Source organism: Malaclemys terrapin, chromosome 1 (assembly GCF_027887155.1).
Source record: "Malaclemys terrapin pileata isolate rMalTer1 chromosome 1, rMalTer1.hap1, whole genome shotgun sequence".
In the NCBI taxonomy this organism is placed as follows: domain Eukaryota; kingdom Metazoa; phylum Chordata; order Testudines; family Emydidae; genus Malaclemys; species Malaclemys terrapin.
The window spans coordinates 116,224,663-116,250,068 of NC_071505.1; the positions used below are offsets into that span (position 1 = coordinate 116,224,663).

At 44.3% G+C, this 25,406-nt stretch overlaps 1 protein-coding gene across 7 annotated transcripts in view; it reads left to right on the plus strand.

The window, feature by feature from the left end:
• The window catches only part of PLEKHA5 (pleckstrin homology domain containing A5), a 274,187-nt gene that overhangs the window by 157,636 nt on the left and 91,145 nt on the right, over positions 1-25,406 (plus strand). For all 7 annotated transcript variants that reach the window (XM_054036329.1, XM_054036266.1, XM_054036274.1 and 4 more), the window contains 4 exons: positions 85-189; positions 12,272-12,344; positions 19,531-19,631; positions 21,243-21,358. In XM_054036329.1, the coding sequence (XP_053892304.1) occupies positions 85-189; positions 12,272-12,344; positions 19,531-19,631; positions 21,243-21,358 (395 nt within the window). The remainder of the gene's footprint in view (positions 1-84; positions 190-12,271; positions 12,345-19,530; positions 19,632-21,242; positions 21,359-25,406) is intronic.

The window sequence follows — 25,406 nt, forward strand, 5'->3', positions numbered from 1 at the left end:
AAATCTGAGGAAAGAAATGTATGACAATTTCCTAGAGTTAACAGACACTGATGGTGCATTTTCTAACATGTTCATTCCATTTAGACGTCACGGTCTTCAAAGAAGGTTCATAATTTTGGAAAGAGATCAAACTCAATAAAGAGGAATCCTAATGCACCGGTCATCAGACGGGGGTGGCTTTACAAGCAGGTATTCATATTTTTCTTGTTTATTATTGTATGCAGGACAGTAGTTTATGTGAAACCTAATGCTAGAAACATTGGAGTGAAGATGACAATCTCTTCTGGTGCATGTGTGTTGCCTTTTATTAACTCATATCACCTACCGAATAAAATACACAATGAAAAATAAAGGCAGCCAGGAACTATAGAATAGCGGTTTACTTGTTGTATTCCTTTGAGAAGCATAAGAGGAGAAAGGTACAATGTTATAAATTCAGGGACTTGTTATATCTGAAGGATTTGGGGGATGGGTGTCTGGAAAATACATATTGGGGATGGAAGACTAAGTTAATAAATCATAACTGGGAAGAGGGGGCAAGAATGAGTGGCCAAATGTTTTGCTATTTATTATTCTGGGATGGCTACTGGGGGATATTTTTTGCCTTGAACATTGGTTATATGTTCAAATACTGGGAGTGTGTTTGTTTGAAATGAGATTTTTTTTTTGTCACTAATGTACATTAAGGGAAAGATTTTTAAAAGTATAAATAGCAATTAGGCACCCAACTCCCATTGAAAGTCAATGGCTTACCTTCCTTTTTTACTTTTGAAAATCTCTCTCTAACTGGTTGTACTTTCTTGCAATCAATAGTTCAGGACTATTAGATCTTAGGGCAAGAACACTTCTTTTTTTAGCATGTTGTGGGTGCTACTGGAAAACAAACTGGTGTTTTTAGGTGAAAATAGAGGCAGGGGGAGGGGGCATGTATGTATGTATTGGACCCACAATTTCCAGGCATAGTCCAGTTAACTATAATGCAAACAGATGACCTAAAATAGCTTTTTCTCAACCTTTTTTTAGGTAGATAATTAAAAACATTGATCATTTAACTACATTAAGCACTGGCTGATATTCACTTGGGAGTGGCAGTGGGTTTCCTCCCCCATATTTAGATTCTTCTCCTGGCCCATGGTTTTATCCAGCCATTGCCAGCTAAAAGACCATAAGGTTGGGTTATGTGGGCTTCCTCTTTGGTTACTTTATGGCTTGAAAAGAAGCTGCTTTTGAATTTCTGTTGTAATTTCACTTCTTAATTTATGTCCAGTTAACATATTAGTTTGAATAAAAAAATATTGGACTGAAAAAAAATGTGGTGGAATGAATAGCGCAACTCCTATACAAAATGTTCAAACCAACGGATACGTTCTATACTAAAAAATAAAAATTATTTGTAAGAAAATACTTCTTATTTGCCCCATGAACCAAATTGTTTAATGAATTCTAATAAATGAGATGGTTAGTTATCCTAATTTAAATCCATAAATACAACAATTTTGTACAGGTAGCAGCAGCATAATTTGGCCAGCAGAATTCTTACGGTTAGTGGTGGGCAAGAAGGAAAAAACGCCATTTGGATTTTCAAATTCCAGTTTGAATTGGGAAGGATGGCAGAGGAAAAACATCTTTTTCTGCTGCACTTTAACCCACTGACATAAATGATGTATTTCTCTAACTAGTGTAACGGGGGGCAGTAGAGCTCAAGCCCTTCTTCTTGCACCTCAGCTTAGCTCCAGGCAAGACGACAGTTCTGTCTTTTCATGACTTCTCAAAAATCAATACACAGAGTTAAACCTTGGGGCTATTGTATGTAAAACCCTGACAAGTGGATGTTAATAGTTCCCAGTCAATTTCGAAGAGTACACCATATGTTGTGTTAGTAAAACATTTAATGGACACAACACACTGTAAATAGTATAAAATATTGTAAATACTATGAATAACTTCTAAACAAATGTTGTTAGACAATAAATCTGTTAGTGTTCCTTTTGTTTGTTACAAACATTCAAATATAAGGTTTAAATATAACATTTTCTGACTTCATTGCACACATCAAAACATATTCCTCTCTGATTTTCTCTCAAAGATGATTTCTCATCTTTATAGTGTAACCATAGTATGTAGTGCTTGTTACCTGTAAGATGCAGTTTTTTTAACAATGAGTAATTAACCATTGGAATAATTTACCCATGGGGGATTCTGATAAATTTTAAATCAAGATTGAATTTTTTTTTTCCTAAAAGATGTTCTCTAGAAATTATTTTAGGGAAGTTCTATGGCCTTTGTTACACAGGATATCGGATGAGATTATCACAATGGTCCTTTTTGGCCTTGAAATCTGAATCTTCAGAGCTTGAGAAATGTCAGCAGCTCAGTCCTGTCAAACACTTCAGAATCCAGTACACAAACAAACAGTCTGGGGATCTCCACAGCTAGCATCATTCCAGCTGTTGTGTTAATAGCTGACTGGTCCTCTCAGTTGCTGGTGAAACAGAAGTCTGTATCCAAAGTGTTACAGGGATTGGGATCACATATAAAATATCCATTTCCTTGATCGCTCTAGAGCACAGTCTTCTCCCTATAAGCACAGCTAAATCAGGCAAGAATTCACAAACCGTCACCTCACTAAGTAGTGCCTCATTCTCTTTCTGAAACAGAATCCCAGTTTAAAGCACTTAGCTGATAGCTAAGTATATATTCTACAGGCTCTGTAGCTGCTAGAGGTGACACATACTTCTCCCACCTGTCCCTCTAGGTCCATAAAACATATTGTGGTGGACCAAATATTATCCTAATGGAGGGCTTCCTTAGCCAGTAAAGCTGAAGTTGCTCTCACTTGTATCCAAAGATAGAGGTATTGGGACCTAGGCCTCACAGCAGACACAGTTCTTGGTTCTGCATCGATCAGCTGTTGAGTCCACAGGGTTGTTCTTAACTCCTTTATTAAAATCCCTACTCTCTTTTGCTCTCTGTTTGGCACAGCTCTCAGAACGTGACTAGGGTGTAACCTGCCAGATGGGTTGTCCACAATGAAAACTTTATATACAGCCCAGAACATCTACTAAATATGTCTGGTAACTACCACCTTATTCTGGAAGTTTCTGGGTCTTTAACTGAGTTGCCCTGCCCTGCTGTCTGCACATGTGCTGAGAGAGAGTATCCAGCTAAGATCCATGTCTCCTCCCCACTGTTTCTCTCCCACTTATGTGGAGGAACGAAGTTATATACTGCAGTATAAAGCATAAGGTTTACATTAGCACGATGCAAAGCCTGTGGATCTTGTTTAGTACCATCATTTTACAAGCAATATTTAAAATTGTCCTTTTTTTAGATCTACATATAATATCCCTTTGTATAACAAAAGTTCATTGCTTTCCATTCATCAGACAACTCTTTGTCCTATTCTGGATAATGGACAGTTTTGTGCTGTGATATAGAAGGACTTCTCATGAGTGTGTGGACCTGAGGCAAAAAACTCTTGATCAATAACATTTCTATCATTAGATTGTTTTACACAAACATTTTTGATCATTGTCTGAAGATTTAGACAATTTTAAATTCAAGACACTGAATGTATCTTAATACTAGTAAAGTCATTTTAGAGGTCTGAATGTCTTTGCCAGTGTCTGTTGCTGTGATTGTTTGCTCTTGGCTGTCAAGATAGTTACATTTTTTAAGAAGCATTCTTTTAGAATCAGCTCCTCCCTAAGAAAAATGAGTGCTAAGCAGCGCTGCTTAAGATAGCTTGCAATCAGAATCATCAGTATAGTGATGACTTTTTTGGATGGCAGACGTCTTCCTTTGATGCTCTGTAACTTCACATTTTGGGCTATGTGCTGCTAAATTGCAAATGTTTCCTTCAGAGGTGCCACAAGTACTCCTGTTCTTTTTACTGTCATCAAAGGTCTTCACATTTGGGCCACAAGTCATCGTGGGTTCGCACTCCAGGAAGTGGACACCTAATAACTTGAGAGACACAAATGCAAACAGTGATTATTAAAAAATGTTATGTAAGGAGCAAATCTATATCAGCAGGATGATAAACTAGATGACCTAATAGGTATTTTCTAACTCTAGTTTCTGTTAATCTATCAAGATACTGGAAGCTCTGTTTGAAAAGGAGGGATGTATATAGGGATGTAAACATACATATTGTGTGCAAAGGTAGGATTTGATTTTCATAAAGAAAGTCTTGAGGCCTTCTGTGCACATTGGCATGCCTATAATTTGTGACACAGTCAGGCTGGATGGCTGCAAGAGAGTCCTGGAAGGCCAATATATTAGCCCTAGAATGTTGAAGGCCCTTTTTCCTACAAGCTGAGATGGGGTTACCTCAGATCAATTAGGGACACCTGAATCCAATTAAGGGCTGCCTGAAGCCTTTAAAAAACACTCCTTTCGGGAGAACAAAAGAGGAGCGAGAGACAAGCTGCTGCCAGGCTAGTGGCAGCAGGAAAATAGGCTGTTCCAGGGTGAGAGGCTGTGCTCCTTCCCATAAGGCAGTGTTTCCCAAACTTGGGAAGACGCTTGTTTAGGGAAAGCACCCGGTGGGCCAGGCCGGTTTGTTTACCTGCCGCGTCCGCAGGTCCGGCCGATCGTGGCTCCCACTGGCCGCAGTTCGCCGCTCCAGGCCGATGGGAGCTGCTGGAAGCGGTGGCCAGTACGTCCCTCGGCCCACGCCGCTTCCAGCAGCTCCCATCGGCCTGGAGTGGTGAACCGCAGCCAGTGAGAGCCGCGATCGGCCGGACCTGCAGACGCAGCAGATAAACAAACCGGCCTGGCCCGCCGGGGCTTTCCCTACACAAGCGTCTTCCCAAGATTGGGGAACACTGCCATAGGGGAAACAGCCAAACCTGAGTGCCTGCTAGGGGAAGGACTGACACCCCAGGGCAATCAGCTGGATGACACCTTGGCCAAGCGAGGGGGGCAGCGAAAGGTATCTCCCTGGGTTTTTGTTTGAGAATGTTTCCTTTTGTTTGGTGGAGGATCACCCCTTAGGCCGACCCTCAGGCCTACCCTGAAAATATGACCAAGGGAGCACAGAAGGGGGAAGGCAGTGAGTCCGCGCCTCCTTATATATTCTGAAAAGGAGTGAGTATTATGGAGAGGAATATGAGGGAAGTAAATTCAATTTCTGAAATGAGAGATTACCACATAGATAGACTACATCTGGATGCACTGTTCTTTGAACCATCTTGTTATGTATTTACCTCTCATGGTAGTGAAATTCATCAAACACATAATGCAGGATTTTCCTTCCCTCACATTCCTCTCCATAATATTCACTCCTTTGAGTATATTTCCACCACAGGATGTGCGCTCACTTGCGCCCTCTCAACTGGAGGATGCAAAAAGCAGCGTCCATAGGGCCGCACCTGTGAGAGCAGTGCCTCGTGCTCTCAGGCCAGGACATATAAAGAGGTGCGGGCCCACTGCCACTCCAGTTCCTTCTCAGTTTCTGTGGCTTGAGACAGAACAATTGCGGTATCTGCTGCTTTCATCTACTTCCTGCCTTTTCTTTCTTTCCTTGTTTTTGTTTATGTAGTTAGTTTGCATTTTGCCTAGTTATTTTCTTCTTAGTGGTAGCACAACTTGTGCTCAGAGGGTTCCTGAGCCCCTGACCCCAAACTTCTTGCAGTCCCTATTGTGGTATATGGCACTTCTCCGTTTTATGCCTAAGACCCTTGGGTTCAAGCCCGGCCAGACCTGCCCTAGGTCTTTCTTCCACAGTTACAGGCAAGCTATTTTGAGTGTCTCAGAAAAACTCATGTCCCGTTGTGATGTACAGTCCACATGAGTTTAAAGGCAGATCCTGCAAAGAGAGAGGCTAGATCAGCGGTTCTCAACCTGTGGCCCACATGCGACCCAATTAGCACACAGCTGTAGCCTAGTTGTGTGCTAAAAAAAAATTCAAAATTTGCTGCTCTGGTCTGCAAGGGGGCAGGGCTGGCTGAGGGGGAGACAGCATCTGGCAGCCTGCTGGAGTGCTCCTGGCAGCATGGGGCTGGTGAGTGCCACAGGGTACTGGAGAGTGGGTCTCTGGGCGGGTTTTTTTTTTTAATGGAGATATCCTATCTCCTAGAACTGGAAGGGACCTTGAAAGGTCATCGAGTCCAGCCCCCTGTCTTCACTAGCAGGACCAAATACTGATTTTGCCCCACATCCCTAAGTGGCCCCCCTCAAGGATTGAACTCACAACCCTGGGTTTAGCAGGCCAATGCTCAAACCACTGAGCTATCTCTGCCCTGCCCCCCCCCCCCCCCCCACACTGGGCGGTGGAGGCACTCTGGGCAGTGAGGGGTGTCGGGGTTCTGGGAGCTAGGGGTGTATGGGTGCTGCAGCACCCCCAGGTTTTAGGCTGCATGGTCCCACACGGCAGGGTCCGGCCCCGTGCCCAGGGTGCCGCTCGTGGCCCCATTCTGTGGAGGGGTCTCTGGGCAGGGGGTGCTGGGCATAGGGGACTGTGGAGGGGTTGGTGGTGGGGGTGCTATGGTTCTCAACCTAAAGCCCTTGTAACACATTGTGGGCCACAATGATAAATAGGTTACACCTTTCCATATTTGTACAACTGGCACCTCAGAGGCCACTCTTCCCAAGAGGCTCAATTAGCAACCATCTATAACCCTATATCAGTCTCTGGGCCTCTGTGTTAATATAAAAAAAGTTTAATACCATTCCAGCAATAGACTTAATCGGGTCTACGCCAAACTCCCTAACCACTTGGGCTTACCTTCCCAATGACAGATACTTCACTATGTCCAGACTGACCTTTACAGCATAGTCCCCAATAACTGCAAGAATCTGCCTGCAACTGCTGGGCTACATTTTGGTCTCCTTGTTCATTACACGGCATGCAAGATTGCACTTCAGTTGTCTTCAGGCATGGCTAAGGACTAGGTACACCCTAAACAGACAGTCTTTCCAAACAAATCACCATGCCTATGTAAGTAGTAGACTCTTTCGGGTGGTGGAAAGTCCCACTAAAGATCTTTATGGGAACTCCATTTTCACATCCACCACTTCTGAAACAGCTCATTATGGACACTTCTTTCCTGATTTGGGAGGGAACGCATCTGAGGTGCCACAGCACAAGACAATGGTCCTCACAAGAGACATTGCTTCACATTAACATCCTGGAACTAAGGGCAGTCTGTGTGTTAGCACTTCCTCTGTGATACCGAGGGGCACACTCTAAGGGTAATGTGAGACAACAGTGTAGTTTGTAGCTGTATAGTACAAAAACTGACAAGTGGGAACAAGATCCTAGTCCTGAAGCACAGAATTGCTAAGGCTGTGGGACTGATACTTTTTACATCACAGAGAAATCTCCATGATTTATCAGCCAGGCCTTCAGAACAGGGATGGCCATCGGGACCACGCATGGGAAGCTCGGTGACTCCATTTTCCACAGCATCTGCCAGATCTGAGGCCTCGTCAAGGTAGACTTCTTCACAGCTTCAAGCAATGTAAAATGTCATCTCTTCTGCTCCAGAAGAACATATGGCCACAATTCCTTGGAAGATTCCTCACTAGAATCTTGACCCCACTTCCTGCTCTATGCTTACCTGCCCGTTCCTCTAATCATCAAGACTTTGCTTCAGATTGAGATAAGAGCGGGTGAGGGCTATCATGATAGCACCATTGTGGCTGAGGCAAGTGTGGTACTTTGTTTTCTGGCAGTGCCTCTCCGCCTTACCCTCAGGAAAGATCTCCTGTCATAAAGCTCAGGTACCCTGACCTATCCCAACCTCCTACTCTCTGGACCTGACAACTTGGCTCCTAGATGGTTCTCGGGCACGGAGTTCACAGCTCAGCCAATGTTCAGTCAGTCCTTCTGTCTATCAAGAAACCTGCTACACGTAAGACTTACTTCCAAAATGGAAATGCTTCCATTCCTGGTGTTTTCACCACTCTGCAATCCTCTCCGCTCTAGGGATCAGAAGCTCCACTCTAGGGATTCTACATGGCCTATTGGACTTAGACATGAGGTCTTTCAGTGAGCTGAGTTAGAGTACACCTGGCCACCTTTATGGCCTTCCACTTACCAATAGAAGGGGTTTCACTCTTTGCCTATCGAACCACCACCAGATTCCCTAAGGATTTATACAAGTTATTCCCTCTTGTCTGAAACCACGCTTCTCCATGGAACCTTAATCTGGTCCTCAGTGTCTTGAGCAGCTCCCCATTTGAGCCGAAGGCTACCTGGTCCTTCTCACGTCTCCCTTGAGGCTTCATTTCTGATATCCTTCTGGCTGAGGTGATGGCTAGGAGAACTTGGGGCACTCATGTCAGAACCATAGTAAGCTATTTCCTACTATGACAGGGTCATGCTATGCCTCCATCTTCAATTCATCCATAAAGTATCATTGGAATCTCACATCAACCAAGAGATCCATTTATTATATCCTAAGTTCCATACCCCGAGGGAGGAAATTAGTCTCCATACATTAGATGTCAGAAGTGCCTTGGCTTTCTACCTTGGCAGAACTAAGACTTCAGGGCTTCTCCCAGACTCCGTATCCTTTGCCAAAAGGATGAAGGGACAGCTAGTTTCCACTCAACTACTAAAGTGGTTTTGGGTTGTATCTTGACCTTCTGAGAAGCTGCTGGGGTACATCCCCCTCACAGAGTGACAGCTGACTCCACTAGGGCCCAGTGATGAGACTGATTGGGAATCTGGTACAGTGAAGCATCCATAGATATATATATATATTTGAAGAACCAGTTACTTACCTGTACAGTAACTTGAGATCTTTTGTCCCCTATGGATGCCCCACTTCCTGTTCACTTTTTCTTCTGCTGTGGAGTCTTCCAGGCTTCGTGGTTAAGAAGGAATTGGATTGGTGGTGGGTCCTCATCTCCCTATATGACCTTACGTGGGAGCACAAGGCACACCTCTGAGATTGTGGCCTTTCACAATCTCCAGTTGAGAGTACACGAACATGCATATATCTTACAATGAAGCATCCACAGAGGCAGAACATTTTGAAGGACTCAAGTTATTGTACTGGTGAGTAACCTCCCCTTTTTATCCTGAGCTGTGTCTTTGTAATTTGTTTTTATAGGAAGATATACTTCTGTTGCTAAAACAACTTGATACTTTCTTTATTGGAATGCTCAGGAGGAGGGGAGAGTTCCTCTTACATATTACTCATTTCTTAAGGGATATATAATATCTTGTCCGGTTAGTATATCATGGTAGTGCTGAAATATTCAAGAACGAAAGACTTATTATGGGAGAAGGAGTAAATTAAGGTAGAGAGCTATGCTATTTTTGTAAAGGTTGTATTCTTATTGCTATATACTAATATTCAAACCCCTTTTAGAATGGTTTCAGAGTAGCAGCCATGTTAGTCTGTATCCGCAAAAAGAACAGGAGTACTTGTGGCACCTTAGAGACTAACAAATTTATTAGAGCATAAGCTTTCGTGGACTACAGCCCACTTCAACTCCCACCTGTTTATGCTCTCTGTATGTGTGTATATATATCTCCTCAATATATGTTCCATTCTATATGCATCCGAAGAAGTGGGCTGTAGTCCATGAAAGCTTATGCTCTAATAAATTTGTTAGTCTCTAAGGTGCCACAAGTACTCCTGTTCCCTTTTAGAATGTAATTCCTATCTTGTTTCACTAATGAAAAGACTACAGCAGATAGATTTTCAGGTAAACTCGGCTGGAGCGGGCGTACAGACTCAATTATTCTCTTAAAATTTGAATGGTGGTTTCAGATAGGAAGGGAATGCTGTAACTTACTGTGCTGTGTAAGTATTTACAATGACAGTGACACAAGTCAGCTGATGTAAGAGCGTTATCTGGATATATGTCCTTCAGAGAGCTACAGTTAAAGTACATACAGCTTTCTTTCTCTAATAAGTTATCTAGTAATAATATTCCTACTATATTTAATTATAGAGAACAGTAATTTGAGTCTCAGGATGTGTAAGCTCATTACACACAACATCATTCTGTATCAGGGTTGGGCAAACTTTTTGGCCCAAGGGCCACATCGCAGAATAGAAATTTTGTGGAAGGCCATGAATGCTCACAAAATTGGGATTGGGGTGCAAGCTCTGGGATGGGGTTGGGGATGAGGAGTTTGGGATGTCGGAGGGTGCTCTGGGCTGGGATCGAGGGGTTTGGAGAGTGGGAGGGGGATCAGGGCTGGAGCAGGGAATTGGGGCCTGGGTAGAGGCTCAGGGGGATGCAGGCTCCGAGTGGCGCTTACCTCAAGCAACTCCCAGAAGCAGTGGCGCTTACCTCAAGCAACTCCCAGAAGCAGTGTCCCTTCTCCGCCTCCTACGTGGAGGCGCAGCCAGGCGGTTCTGCTCGCTGCCGCATCCATAGGCACCGCCCCTGCAGTCCCATTGGAGCATGTAGGAGCTGGAGCGGGGCCATGCCGCTTCTGGGAGCCGTATGGTGCGGCCCCGACCCAGCGCCTTGGCCGGAGCGGGGCCAAGCCACTGATGCAGCCCCTGACACAGTGCCCTGGCCGGAGCGAGCCGCGTGGTGTGGCCCTGGCCAGAATGCCAGAGGGGGGCCGAGCCGCTGGTGTGGCCCCGACCCAGTGCCCTGGCCGTAGTGGGGCCAAGCCCCTGGTGCAGCTCCGACCCAGCGCCTTAGCCGGAGTGCCTAAGTGGGGCGGAGTCGCTGGTGCATGGGCCAGCTTAAAACTGCTCATGGGGTGGATGCGGCCTGCGGGCCGTAGTTTGCCCACCCCGTTCTATATTCTTTCTACCAAATCTGAGTCTAGAACCAATTCTTAATTTTCTCATTTATTGAAAACACTGTCCAATTGCTGTGTAATGACACTCAACAAAAAGAAAACAAATAGCTTGCACATACACCATATACAAATGTATTCACTTTACTGGAGGATTTGCCATACCGGAACCATCAACTCAACTCTTCTGCATCTTGGCCTCATGATTCAAAGGAAAGCAAAAAATAAAATCCATAATATTTGAGTAGTGGTGCAGTTATGGGCGTGATTTGGGGAATCTTCTTGATCCCTGTAGATATCAGTTGAGGTCCTTGAGTAAGAGAATGTCTTTTGTGTTGGATGGTTCAATTAAACAACCTCTTAAATAGTCTTTCACAGGTTAAAAGAATGCTTTAGAGTCAAAAAAAGCTTTTAGAAGCATTTCAAGTCTTTAAAATTAATGCTCTTGTGGCTAAAGCACAGTCCTGGGAGTCAAGTTCCCTGCTTTCTAGTCCCAGTTCCACTGCTGAGGTAGTGTATGACCTTGGTAGGGCAAGTCATTTGACCTTTATGTTCTTGTTTCCTGATCTGTGAAATAGGAAAACCAGAGACATTGTTGAGACTAAATTCATTAATGTTTTGTAAAGCGTTTTGAGATCCTCTGATGCAAGTTTCCATAAAATGCCAAATATTCTAATTATGAAAACTTTCAGTGGCAGAGGGTTTGCTAAGTATAGATAAAATTATTCAGAAAAAGTAGGTTTTACACTCTGGGTAATATTTGTTTTTTACCTAGGGAGCAAAGCTTGAAAAGAGAGGCCCCAAAATTTGATGACTCTTAATTTTTTTATAACATACTCTCTCCTTATTTGAGTGTATATAAAGCTTAGGGTTTTACTATAGTGCCATCCTTGAATATCACTTTAAACCCTATTCAGTACAAGAATACTTTTAAAATTCACACATACCTTTCTTTTTGGAGTAGATTAACATATTTATTAAATCTTATTTTACCAGGATGTGCACACTGCAAAGCTTAATCTTTCTTACACTGCAGTAGTGGTGGCAGTCCTTCATTCTGAGAAATGTATTGCAAATTGGTTACATACATAAAAGCAAATGAAATTGGTTTAGAAATAATTTGTTTTATGTTGGAGAGAAATTTGCTTTAGGTGTATGAATACTGGTGGAGCAGGGAGTTTGGCACACACTTGATATGAAAGACAACAAAGGATAAGGATAGCTTTTTAAATATTGGCTCACACAGTTCCTCTAAAAAAGCATAATGTTTATTTCCTTCTTCCCATTGTTGTCTCTAAGTTCCTAAAATAATGGACTTGTATTTCATTTAATCTTAAATCAGATCAGCTGTATGCTTTCTGCTAATCAGCTTGGTATTTAAAGTGAGGGCTGTGTTAAGAAATCAAATGTGCATAAAACATGCTCTTAAACAAGAAAATCAATGGATGGCATAAAATCACTGCAAACCAGGGGATCTGTTTTTCAGTATGAGGCATTAATTGTTGTTAGTCTGACAAATGCTTACTTGAACATTTTGATTTAATGTAGGATAGTACTGGTATGAAGCTGTGGAAGAAACGATGGTTTGTGCTTTCTGATCTGTGCCTCTTCTATTACAGAGGTAAGTTTTCTTTAGAAAGGTTTGTTTTTGTTTTACTTTGGAAACAGGAAAATCTTACTGTCTTTAAAAAAAAAAAAAAAAAAAAAAAAGTTTGTAAGAATTGTTGACATAAACTGTTCTTCCCCCACCCTTCTGTCCCCTGCCCACTACAATTGAGCCTTTAAAATAAAGCTAATCCTGTCTTCTAATTGGTGAAAGGGTGCAAAGAGCTGTTGGTTAACTTGACATGTAAAATCAGCACACTAGTAGAACTAGCTGCACCTCCCAGGTCAGAACCAACTGCTGAGATTGTGTGTTTGTCTGGCTATGCCAGAAGGAGGACAGGAGGCACTGGATGTGGTTTAATTAGGCTGCAGCTTTATTGTTAAATATCTGGGAGTATGTGGCAGATAGACTAGTACAGTGCAAGTAATTCCATAACCCTTGCCATATACTCGGGGACTGTCCCCTTACCCATGCTGGTCCCAGCCAATCCACTGTTGGGACCCAGCCACCACCCCCCCCCCCCCCCATATGAGGGTTGTACAGGGGAAGGCTATAACGAAGGGGGTTGACCCCACCACCACCCACCCACCATACCAGTTGTAGGAACCCCAGATCCCCTTTCTCTGTTCTTTTTAAAATTCTTTACCAATCCATTTTATGAGATCAACATATCCATTCCCTGTGGAGTACCTGCACTGGACATCCACCACAAGGTTGCCTGGTCCAGATAAAAGGGGGCTTTTCTGGCACAGCTCTCAGTATAAATACCCCCCCCCCCCAACTGGGAGGGGGGAGTGAGGGCAAGTCACCATGCTGACTTGGTCTGCCTTTCCTTGCTTCCTACATAGAGTGGGAAAACCTTTGGGGGAGGGGGTCTTAAAGGGGCGATGACCACTTTCCTACCAGCCCAGCCACACTTGCAATTAAAAGGGTAATTCCTCTTCTCTGTTTAAAACAAAGGGCCCCACACTTTAATATGTACTAGGGGCATTCTTCCTTTCTTATTTGTTTGTCTCAAAGCCTTCTTTGCCAGGCAGAGCAAAATATTGTGTAAATAATTGACGCCTCTAATATTTCACCACCTTGCTGGCAGTTTTTTAAAATTTATTATGTTAGTGAGTAGATATGCCAAGGTAAATTTGACTTCAGCTGCAAAAATGATAAACTGATTATGGGGAAGTTGACTCCTAGAGACAGATAGGGAGGGTAAAAACAGTGATGTTTGTGATGATGGAGAGGGGCGGGGAAAGACATTTCTCCGATCTACCCAGCTCTCTTGGATACTCATCAGGTGTCTGAAATGATAGAAATGTCATATGTGGTGGTCCCAATCTCCACTTTTGATGCTGTTGCTGAAACTGGGAGCAGTGGGTGATGAAACAAAAATACCATGACACATAATTCATGATCTCTCATGAGAGAGGAGGTGCAAGCCATAATTTAGATATTCAAAGCTAATCAGTAGTTTTGGACTTTGGCAGAGGTGTATGACATTTTGAGTTTATTTTGAAGAATCATAGAATATCAGGGTTGGAAGGGACCTCAGGAGGTCATCTAGTCCAACCCCCTGCTCAAAGCAGGACCAATCCCCAACTAAATCATCCCAGCCGGGGCTTTGTCAAGCCTGACCTTAAAAACCTCTAAGGAAGGAGATTCCACCACCTCCCTAGGTAACCAATTGCAGTGCATCACCACCCTCCTAGTGAAAAAGTTTTTCTCAATATCCAACCTAAACCTCCCCCACTGCAGCCTGAGACCATTACTCCTTGTTCTGTCATGAGCTACCACTGAGAACAGTCTAGATCCATCCTCTTTGGGAACCCCCTTTCAGGTAGTTGAAAGCAGGTGTCAAATCTCCCACTCTTTCTTCTTTTCTGCAGACTAAGTAATCCCAGTTCCCTCAGCCTCTCCTCATAAATCATGTGCTCCAGCCCCCTCATCATTTTTGTTGCCCTCCGCTGGACTCTTTCCAATTTTTCCACATCCTCCTTGTAGTGTGGGGCCCAAAACTGGACACAGTACCCAGATGAGGCCTCACCAATGCCAAATAGAGGGGAATGATCATGTCCCTCGATCTGCTGGCAGTGCTCCTACTTATACAGCCCAAAATGCCGTTAGCCTAGTAAACAGTGAAAGTGATTGTACTTGTTTGAAAAATGTGCAGCACATTTCTATGCTAATCAAGGTAAACTAAGTCTCAAAGCAGAAAAGCTTTCCTTGTAATTCTGGTTAGTTCAAATTCTAAATTGGAATGCAGTCATCATGCTTGCAGTCAGCACTTGAGATTACATGTTGTTGGATAAACCACTGCTGAGTCAAAATTAGTCTACTCAGTAGGACTGTAATTTAGACATGGAGACATTGGTTGAGCTTCAGTTATTTCATTTAGTTAAATGGCCAATGCATATTTTGTGTTTTTCCTGGTAACGTTTGCCTACTTTTCGGAAGTCCTTTAAGGGTATGTCTGCACAGCCCATGGAAGTTTCATTTGTTTAATATTCTAGGTTGGTTGAATCTCTGATTTGTTTTTCTCCCTAATGCAATGGAGAGCTTGTTTTGTTTTGGAAACCTAAAAGTCTAAGGGTATGTCTACCCAGCCTGCAGCAGCAAGCCTCCCAGCCCAGATCAATGGACTTTGGCTAGCTGGGCTCACACTAGCACTCTTAAGAATAGCTGTGTAGATGGTACTTTAAAGTCATAGTTTGAGCTCTGAAGCATATGTAGCTGTCCATTCAGCTATTAAACATAAATAAAACTATGTGTTCAGAGGTCTGTGTCCAATTTCCCATTTGTTCTATGCTTGATTAAGGTGTTAATCGTAGGCTAGATAAGAGACACAGAAATAAAAGCAGTTGTCTAATCTGTATAAAGTAAGAAGCTGAAGTTTCAGACAGCTATTTTAGCTATCCTTTCATTACTGAGACATATTTAAATCAAAAAGTGTTTCAACAATGGTTTACAGTTACTAGAAATGGTTATTAAAACAAAACAAGCAGACAAATTCTAAACCCTATCCTTTTGAAGTTGTTTATGCTAGGTTAATGCTATCTCGTTCAGGGATTTAGATGAAAAGGGGAAAATGTGCACTTGCTCTTCAATTGCAAACAATATTTCTGGTTGTCTATCTGACTGTAACACCAGTTTTAAAAGTTTGATAAGGTTTAGTCCAAAATTTTACCATGTTAAAATCCAATGCGAAGTCTTGATTTAAGGGTAGAAAGAAAACTGATTTCATTGTAATTTTTAAATGCTTAGAGTATTATGTTTATCTGTTTTCACTGGGGAATAAGACTGCTTTCACATAGAAAAGATATTGCTTGCAACAACAAAAAATCTTATAGAACAGCATAAGAAGATTCTCTCCGATTTGAATGAAGATGGATGTAGTGGGCAGAGTAACCTAGATAACAGCTCAGATGATGGGAAACAGATTTTTAAAAATTTGGGATTTATAAGCATAGTGTGTTTTCAGAACACACTAGTTTATTTGGAGGAGAAAATGCCATGTTGCCTTTTCAAGATTTTTTTTTCATATTCTGGACTAGAGAAGAAAAAATGATACACAGCATCTTGTAGTCTACATAGCACTTTGGAGAACGTGGGATCGAGCCTTCCAGCCCGGGTTGACAGACTTGGGGTAGCGGGACTTGTGCTAGTGTTCTAAAAATAGCTGTGTAGACAGCTCTTTGAAGTTGCAGCTCAGACTGCACCTCGGACTCTGTAGCTTCACCACCTCTGTAGGTTTCAGAGCCAAGCTCCAGGCCAAGCCACAACTTCAAAGAACTGTCTACACAGCTGTTTTTAGAGCGCTAAAGCCAGCCCCACTAGCCGAAGTCTGTTCCCTCCCCGCCCCCCGACTGGGAGGCTAGCTCCAAGACACTGTGTATGTCTACACTGCAGTTCAAGCCTGGGCTTGAGCCTGAGCTCAAGCCTAACCCCCTTCACATCCACACACCAGTTGGGCTAACCTAGGCTTCTAAAACCTGCAGGGCTGAAGGGTCTGAGCCTTACTGCTTTTCTGCTTGACTCAGGTCCCAGAAGTCCTCCAGATGTTTCCCAGAGTTCCTAGCAGTAGCGCTTCAGGCAGCAAGCCTGGCAGCCAGAAGTGCCATTACTGTCTGGCTGAGCCTGCTCCCACTTCCTGCTCTGTTTACTCCTTGCTGCTACACAGAGATTACCCAGAGCAGGGAGCAAAGCTGACGTGCCCGAAGCAGCTCCTGGCTGCCAGGATGTTGCAGGTCACATCCCTGCCCGGGCCATGCTGAGTCCGGAGCTTTGTCACGCTGTGTCCCTGCAGGAAAACTGCTTAATACTCGCTCTGCTGTATGGCCCTTGCTCCCGGACCTCCTCTGCCCTCTCTGGGGCACCCAGACATGGTACACTGTCAGGGCAGTGAGTGGGAGCCAGCCCCCAAACCACCTATAGCCTTCCATGACTCCAGCTTCATCTTCTCCTTGCTATGGGGCAGCTAGGGGCTGGCTCCCATGACATATAGCTAAAATGTCAGATTTTCACTACTCGGTGCTTTTGTAGTATAAATCTAAAATTCTGTAGAAACTTTAAATAGTTCAGGATATGGCAAAATGTATGATTTGTAGTGTCTATATTGTAGGTCTTCAAATCAGTTAAAATGCTAGAGAAGGAGTGTAAATATGTTAAGGAGCATAAACTGTTGTCATATGGGATTTAAAACATTCAGTCTTGTAATTCAATATGCCCGACTTCAGTCAGTAATTGGAAAGGATGTGCAAATTGGCTCAGAGGCCAACATTTTTAAAAACTATTTTGAAATCTTTCTGCTCTCATGTATTAGCAAGTTGTAATGAATAAACAGTGGGATGCAAGTGGTTCTTTTGTCACTGTCTTTTGCCTTACACTTTCTCAAAGATGAGGAGCATAAGGTAGTATATTTTATTGGACCAACTTCTTCTGGTGAAAGCGACAAGCTTTTGAACTACAGAGCTCATCTTCAGGTGTACTACTTCCACACCTTTTTCAGTCATTTACATGTGTGCAAAGTGGTGCAAAAGACAATTATTCTAATTGGAAAGCATTTTACACTTATTTTGCACTTTAGGCCTCGATCTGCAAAAGATCTATGCACATGAGTAAGTCTCATTGGCATCACTGAGATTACTCATAGGCGGCATGTATAAGAGGCTTGGGGAGATTTAGCCTCCCCCATAATGGCTGGCCATGCAAGGGGCAAGACATGCTGGCTGCGGCGCAGATCACCTCCCTTTGGAGGCACGCTGGCCAAGTACCCTTGGAGCACCACCATCAGAAGCTCCCTAGAAGTGGGGAATCCACTGGCACCTGGATTGACCCCGCCCTCGCTCTGCCTCTTCTCCCTGAGGCGCCCTGCCCTCAAGACATGAAAAAAGTGGGCAGATATAGCCCTCCCACTTTTAAAAGTGACAAGCACACACTCCTTCCAGCGTCCCTTAGCTGAGTTGCTCTGGCATGAGCATGCACAACCTCTCACTGGCTGGCCCAGCTATAGGACGATGACTCCTGCTATGCATGCTAATGCTGGAGCAACTCAGCTAAGGGGCGCAGGAATGTAGGGCAGGTGGGGGCCAGGCTCCCATCACTTTTATGGATCTTCCACTGCTTCTGTAAACCTCCCCAAACGAAAGTCATGTGACATCTGTGGGATTACTCAGTTGCATAAACCTTTGCAGGCTCAGGGCTTGACTTCACAGTTCTAAAAAAGAAAAATAGAGGACAACTAAAAATAATCGGTTCCCTTCCTTGTTTTGCACCTTTTAATGTGATATTTAGGCATTCACGTTTATTCTGTGGGTTGTTGATATAGTGCAGGGCTCGGCAACCTTTGGCACGAGGTTCGCCAGGGTAAGCACTCTGGCAGGCCAGGCCGGTTTGTTTACCTGCCATGTCGGCAGGTTTGGCTGATCGCGGCTCCCACTGGCCGCGGTTCGCTGCTCCAGGCCAAATGGGGGCTGCTTCCCTCAGCCCCCATTTGGCCTGGAGCGGTGAACCGCAGCCAGTGGGAGCCACGATCAGCCGAACTGCCGACATGGCAGGTAAACAAACCGGCCTGGCCCGCCAGAGTGCTTACCCTGGCGAACCACATGCCAAAGGTTGCTGATCCTTGGTACAGTGAAATACTCTCACTATATTAAAATCTTTATCCCCAAAGTAGTAATATGAAGAAGTTAACCTTGCCTATTGTGAAAAGATTTATATTTGTACATTAATGGCATAGCTCTTCTATTATAGTTTTCTTTGTAGGCTGCGTGCTCAGTTTGGAAAAATGCTATCATTGTGCTTCATAGCTGTCAGAGGCAGGTATCCAGTACACTTTATGAACAAATTGTGTCATCTGTGGAAGCATATCTTAAGGTATATTAAGGCTAGACATGCACTGTCTGTGAAATACAACATTCACCCAGTAATTTGTGAGTTGCAGATTCTTTGGCTTTCGTGTTTCTCCAGTAGTCACGATGTGTCTCTACTGGGGGGGCGTTATTAGTGACTCCTTAGTTAAGCTTATGTTTTGAGAGATTCAGTTAAAGCAGGATTAAAAATCCTATTTTCCACTTCAGTGAATGAATTTAGTATCTGATGCAAGTCTTTAGAGGACAATTGAATTTTCCATAATATTTGATTAGTAAAATATTTATGGTTTTCACAGGAAACATTTTAAAATGAACCTCCTGTGGCTATCCAGACAGGAGCCTTAGTCTGACTATCTATCTTTAGCAAGGCTGCTGGGGCACTCACTCCTGTGGCATTATATCCCAGAGAGGCTGAGTGAGGACATGAATGTGGGGCACAATGAGGAGGTGGAAGAATTGTCAGTGGGACTGTCTGCCAACCCCTTAGTATCACCCACTCCCAGACCCCTACCTAACCCAGTTCCCGGGCTGGCCCCAATGCCCGATGAACTGTTTGGTTCCAAGGCCACATTCTATCTCTTTCTCTCCCCTCAGTAACTTCTTACCACTGTCCTGTGCCATGAAAAGCTTATATGTTAAACAATCAATCTAGTATCAAAGTAAAATACTCCTGGTGTTCTCTCTGGAGGCTGGCCATCTACTGAAATCCATCCTCAAACACTGAATACAGTCAAATTCTCAGATTTTCAATAAATGAAAAACCTATCCAGGGGAAAGGGAGTGTAAATGTATGTACTCTGTGCTTATAAGGATTGTTCTAATCAAATATTATATTTTAGATGAAAAAGAAGAGGGAATATTGGGGAGCATACTTCTACCTAGTTTTCAGATATCGATGCTTTCTTCTGAGGATCATATTAATCGCAAATATGCTTTTAAGGTGAGGGCATTCATTTTCAGTTTAAACAAATATAGAGTGCAGAACACTTTTCACTGTGTCTTTATGCAAGATAGGATAAACAAACTGCCTCTGAGATTGATTATGCATAATACTATATGCAGATGATCCAAACAATGTAGTCTAATATGCAAATGAATTTGTGGTAAATATAGACAGATAATTGCTAAACTTGATGAAGGAGCTAACCAGACGTATTTCATCATTTTGCAGTTCCTTTGTTTTTAATTCACATCTCTTAATAAGCACACCTTGGTGGCTTGGAATTGCAGTCTCCATACGGGGCTAGTCTATATCTACATGGCCCTGCAGTTTCAACTGCAGGAGTGTGAATCACAGCATGCACTAGCGTGCTGCACTGTAATTCCCCTGTGTGGACAGTGTGGGCATGAACTAAAAGGTCCCTTGCTGGCGTTAACTTAGTCCTAATTAAAGAGGATTAAGTTAATGCCAACTAAGGCTATGTCTACACTAGAGACCTTACAGCAGCACAGCTGTACTGATGCAGCTGCACTACTGTAAGATCTCTCGAGTAGCCGCTCTGTGTTGACTGGAGAGAGCTTTCCCATTGACATAATTATACCATCCCCAACAAGCGGCAGTAATTATGTCAGTGGGAGAAGCTCTCCCACCAACATAGCGCTGTGCATACTACCACTTAATGCCAGCGAAACTTATGTTGCTTAAGGGTGGGTTTTTTTCCCACCCCTGAGTGACATAAGTTTTGCTGACATAAGTGGTAGCATAGACATGGCCTTAAATACCTTTTACTTCACATCCGCAGCATTCACATGGGGGAGTTGCATTTCAGCACACTAGTATGTGCTGCCTTTTTAACCCCCTTAGTCTGAAATGCGGGGCCGCATATATAAGCCCTAAGATGTATTTTCCTCTATTGTGCACATTATGTTTGTGAAACTGGGATTGCTAATTAGTGCACATCATGCTCTCTCTTTTTAATTTTGGGAAAAAACACACAAGGCATTTACTATGATGTGAATGGATAAAAGAAAAAAAATTGAGTTTAGCGCTTACATCTCAGTATTAGACAAACTATTTTGTGTTTAAATATTTATTTTAGTTGGTATATTCTTTAATCATGAGTAAAGTAATCACTTGCACATTCTCTCCTAACATGGAATTTCATTTCTTGGCTTTGAGTTCCTTTTTGGCTGTCCTTAATGACTGTTGAGCTGTACACCACTGAAAGTTACAATGGTGAGTACAAATTAAAACTTACTGAATTGTTCAGGCTGCAGAAAATGTATAATTTAATATTTATATTAAGTTAATGTTTTATGAACATCGGTATAGGATTTTTGATGGCAGAAAAATATAAATCATTTCAGCAGGGTTCATTCACAGAGAAGCAACAATTAAACTTTCAAGATAATTCTTTTATTAATCTAATTGCACTGAAAAAAAGCATAACAGTGAATGATATTGTACAAAATGTTTTCTATAAATTATTTGTAGTGTTTTCATAAACCTAACAACAATGGAGTAAGAAAACAATAACATTTGCCTTTTTTTTTTTTTTCTTTTACAGAAATCTTGTCTTTTTATTACAATGACCTTGTCATTTCCAATCAGGCAGCTCATCCAAACATGAGGACCTATTATTTCTGCACAGATACAGGGAAGGAAATGGAGCTATGGATGAAAGCCATGATAGATGCAGCACTTGTACAGACAGAACCTGTGAAAAGGTAATGCAGTTTGGCAAACCAGTAGAACAAGGAGTTAATTTCCAATCGTGGGTTTGAGTTTGTTTACTTAAAATGTAAGGTAATTCAGCTGTGCTTCAGCCCCACCAGTGATAGCAATAATGAGAGCACTTATGGGGTATGTCTTCACTGCAATTAGATACCTGTAGCTGGCCGATGCTAGCTGACTGAGGCTCAGTGGCTATTTAGTTGTGGTGTAGACATTTGGACTTGCACTGCAGCCCAAGCTCTGGGACCCTGCCACCTCACAGGATCCTAGATCCCAGGCTTCACCACGAGCCTGAACATCTACACCACAATTAAACAGCCCCTTAGCCTGGTCCCTGCTAGCCTGAGTCAGTTGGAATGTGTCAGCCACAGGTTTTTAATTGCAGTGTAGACATACCCATGTTTGTTGAGAATTTAAAGCCTCTAACCTTCCTCAGAATGACATGGTAGTTAAAATACTAATGGCAGCTAGCAGCTTTTTCACATTTGTGCGCCCATTGTTGCTACTATGATTTGATCTGAACCACTGGTAGTAATGGTGGTACATTTCAAAAGGAAAAAAAATTCCTATGAACGTGGACACAATGAAGAAAAAAGGGCAAAAAGGTATGAAATCAAGCCCACCTCACAATTTGTAAAGCTCAAGAAAAACATTTGCACACTACACACTGTATGTGATGAACTCATTCCTGCTTCACGATTCTAGTGTCCTTGCTTCAGGCAGTATGCTGATTAAAAATAGAAAGTCCATAAGGAATGCTCGGACCAGTGCTGCTTTAGGCTCAATGCTAACAGTGTTTTGTAGCTATATGCATCTAACCTGTAGTATTTTGAGAGCTTCTCCATTACAAGTGTTCTCACTGATCCTTTTACTTCTGCCTAGTGTTCAGAGACTTAAAGGGATGATAGTCTGACTAACAAAAACTCAGAATATACTTAGATTTAATATTAAATGTAAGTTAAACAGAAAAAAATCAGAATTTTTAGCTTTAATCCCAGCTAAAATCCCTGAAAAGCACATTAGTTAATATCGGCTTGTGGTTTTTTCCATCATCTTGAAGACAGATTATTAAAATAGAGTAATTTTTTCATTAATCTATGTGTGCCTAGCTCTTTTCGTCTAGGGGTCTAAAAACAAATTACAGATTATTAAGCCGCCCAGTGCGTTTCTGTGAGATAGAGTATGGTAGGATACCTACCCATTGTATATCTGGGTAAACTGAATCCCAGAAGTTAAATGCCTTGCCTATAAAATCACACACACACACACACACTCTCACTCTCACTCTCTCTCTCTCTCCCCCCCCCCCCCCCCCCCCCCCCCACCTGCCTGCATATAGTAGTCAGGAGTCTTGCTCCTCTGTAGCACTTACAGGGGTTCTTAAAGGTTTTCCTAGCACAGGCTACATCTGAGAGTCGTTGTTTCATAGTCCACCTCCTGCCCCATTCATGATAACCTATCTCAGAAATTTGACCTCCTTTTTCAAGTGATTGGTCATGTGTATTCCACAATAGGTGTGCGTGCACCGGTGCTGGAAGTTTTCCCCCTTAGCAGTACCTTTAGGGGAGCACCCCTGGAGTGGCGCTGCTGTGGCGTGGTATAAGGGGCACTGCGCGCTTCCCCCACCCTCAGTTCCTTCTTGCCACCAGTGAAGGTGCTTCGGAACTGCTCTGCTCCAGCTCTGCTGTAGCTTTCCCTCTTGGCCTCTGTCAATTCATAGTTGGTAGTGCCTATAGTTTATTTAAAAAAAAAATAGTTTTAATTAGACTTAGTTAAGTGCGTTTGGGTTGGGGCATGCCCTGTGCCCCGGGCTTTAATTTGTGCAACACTTGCAAACGGCTTATGCCCGTGAGTGATCCGTGCATGGACTGTTTATGCTGTGTGAGGGAACCCATCTCAGCGACCGCTGCAAGATTTGCAGATCCTCCAAACCTCAGACCAAGAAGGAGCGGGACATTCAGCTCCGAGCCATTTTGATGTAGTTGGCCCTGACCCCGACACTGCTCCAAGTTGGCACTTAGCACCGTGGCATCAGTGCGCAGCGACTCAGAGGTGCCCTCCACCAGTCGGCATCACTCCCCGTCCACGAGACACTCTAAAAAGGTGAAGAAGAGGTCTTCCCCGCCAAGGCACCGGAGCAAGACTGGGAGAGAGACTAGACCCGCATTGGGCAGCTCTCAGTTCCCATCGGCTTTGTGGCCTCCAACTCAAGTTGAGCCGAGTAGCCCGGCCCACTCCGAGCCAACCTCCCCAGACACCAGTGGCCACATTTGGGTGCCCTCCACACTGGAGGCACTGCAGGTGGCTCGAGACGTTATGTCTTTACCAGTATCACCGCCGTTGTCGGCTCCCCAGTCCAGAGGTAAGCCACTGCTCGGACCCCCACAGTCACCGCCTGGACGGTACCGCTTACGGTCAAAGGAAGGTTCCCGATGCCATTCCCTGCTCAGTGACAGCCCCGTGCGCAGTCCCCGTCGGTCCCCATTGACCCCCACCAGGTTGTCTGGCTGGGTACCAACCGGCAGGGGTTCCAGGCACCACTCTGCCTCAAGGGAACGTAGACCTTGCAAGGAGAGCGTGCCCTGCCAAGACCGGGACAGATGGCACTGGAGGTCGTTGTCTCCGAGAAGGTACTGTAGCCCCTTGCGGTATGGACATCATCACCATTCCCATTCCTCATCTCGCTCGAGGTCCCCACCGCGACACCGCTCCCGCAGTCCCAGGCATCGATCACTGGCACCTCGCTGTCACGGATCCGCACGTCGGAGCCGGTCACGGAACAGCCGCTACCGGCAGTACTACTGCTCTTCCACACCGCGATCATGGTCACACGTTCAGCACCGCTCCTGATGCCGCCACTCGTCGCAGTCCAGGGATAGCGGTCGATCGTATGCCAGCCCAGCCTCCCTTCGGAATCATCAGTCGATGGGCCAGGCTACTCAGGCTGGACAGCCCGCTCCGCCAGTGCCACAGCAGGTGCAGTGGCACCGGGCTCCTTGACCAGTGCCATGGTACCAATGGGCCCCGTGGGCCCCGACACAGCCCCTGGTGGTGGCTTACTCGGTGGCTGGAGCCTCGGAAAGACCATCTGCCTCCCTCTCTCGGCCTCCCAGAAAGGAGTCAGTGGAGCGCTCATCCCCGGTCCTGCACTCAGAAGTGGTGGGACCTGTGGCACCCATGGGGACGCAGAGTACTGCACCCCATCCTCATCCTCCCCAGATGAGGCAATCACGGCCCCTCCTCCACCAGTCCCGCAGGAGGACACGAAAGCCCACCAAGAGCTGTTGAAAAGGGTGGCATCAAGCCTCAACCTACAAGCTGAGGAAGTGGAGGAACCCTTGGACTCCCTCTTCAACGTCCTCTCGGCACTGGCCAGGGTGTCTCTCCCACTCCATGAAGGGGTAGCAAAGATCTCAAATCTCAAATGCCTTGTTGCACACCCCGTGTTCCATTTCTAAGAGGGCAGAACGGAAGTATTTCGTGCCCACCTGTATACCCATCCTGCCCCCAACTCTCTAGTGGTCAAGTCGGTCAACCATAAGGAGCAGCAATGTCAACTCGCTCCTACTCCTAAAAATAAGGACTCGAGGAGACTAGATCTATTTGGTAGAAAGATTTATTCATCCTCAAGCTTCCAACTGAGGGTTGCGAATAACGAAGCCCTGCTGGGTAGATACGATTTCAGTTTGTGGCGCTCCCTGCCCAAATTTGCAGACTCCCTCCAGGAGCGTGTTAAGAAAGAGTTCAAGGCTGTGGTTGAGAAGGGCATGGCTGCCGCCAGGGCGGTCCTTCAGGCAGCCTCAAATGACGCGGCTATGGCTGTAAGGTCTATGGCCTCCGCAGTGTCCATGAGGAGAGCATTGTGGCTCCTTCTGTGCCTCGCTGAACAACCCAGACAGAACTCCTTACAGGACCTTCCGTTTGATGGCAAGGCCCTGTTTGCGGAACAAACCGATGTGAAGTTACACAGTCTGAAGGACTCCCGCATGACATTAAAGACCCTTGGCCTCTGTGTCCTGGTCCTGGCCAGGACCATGTTCA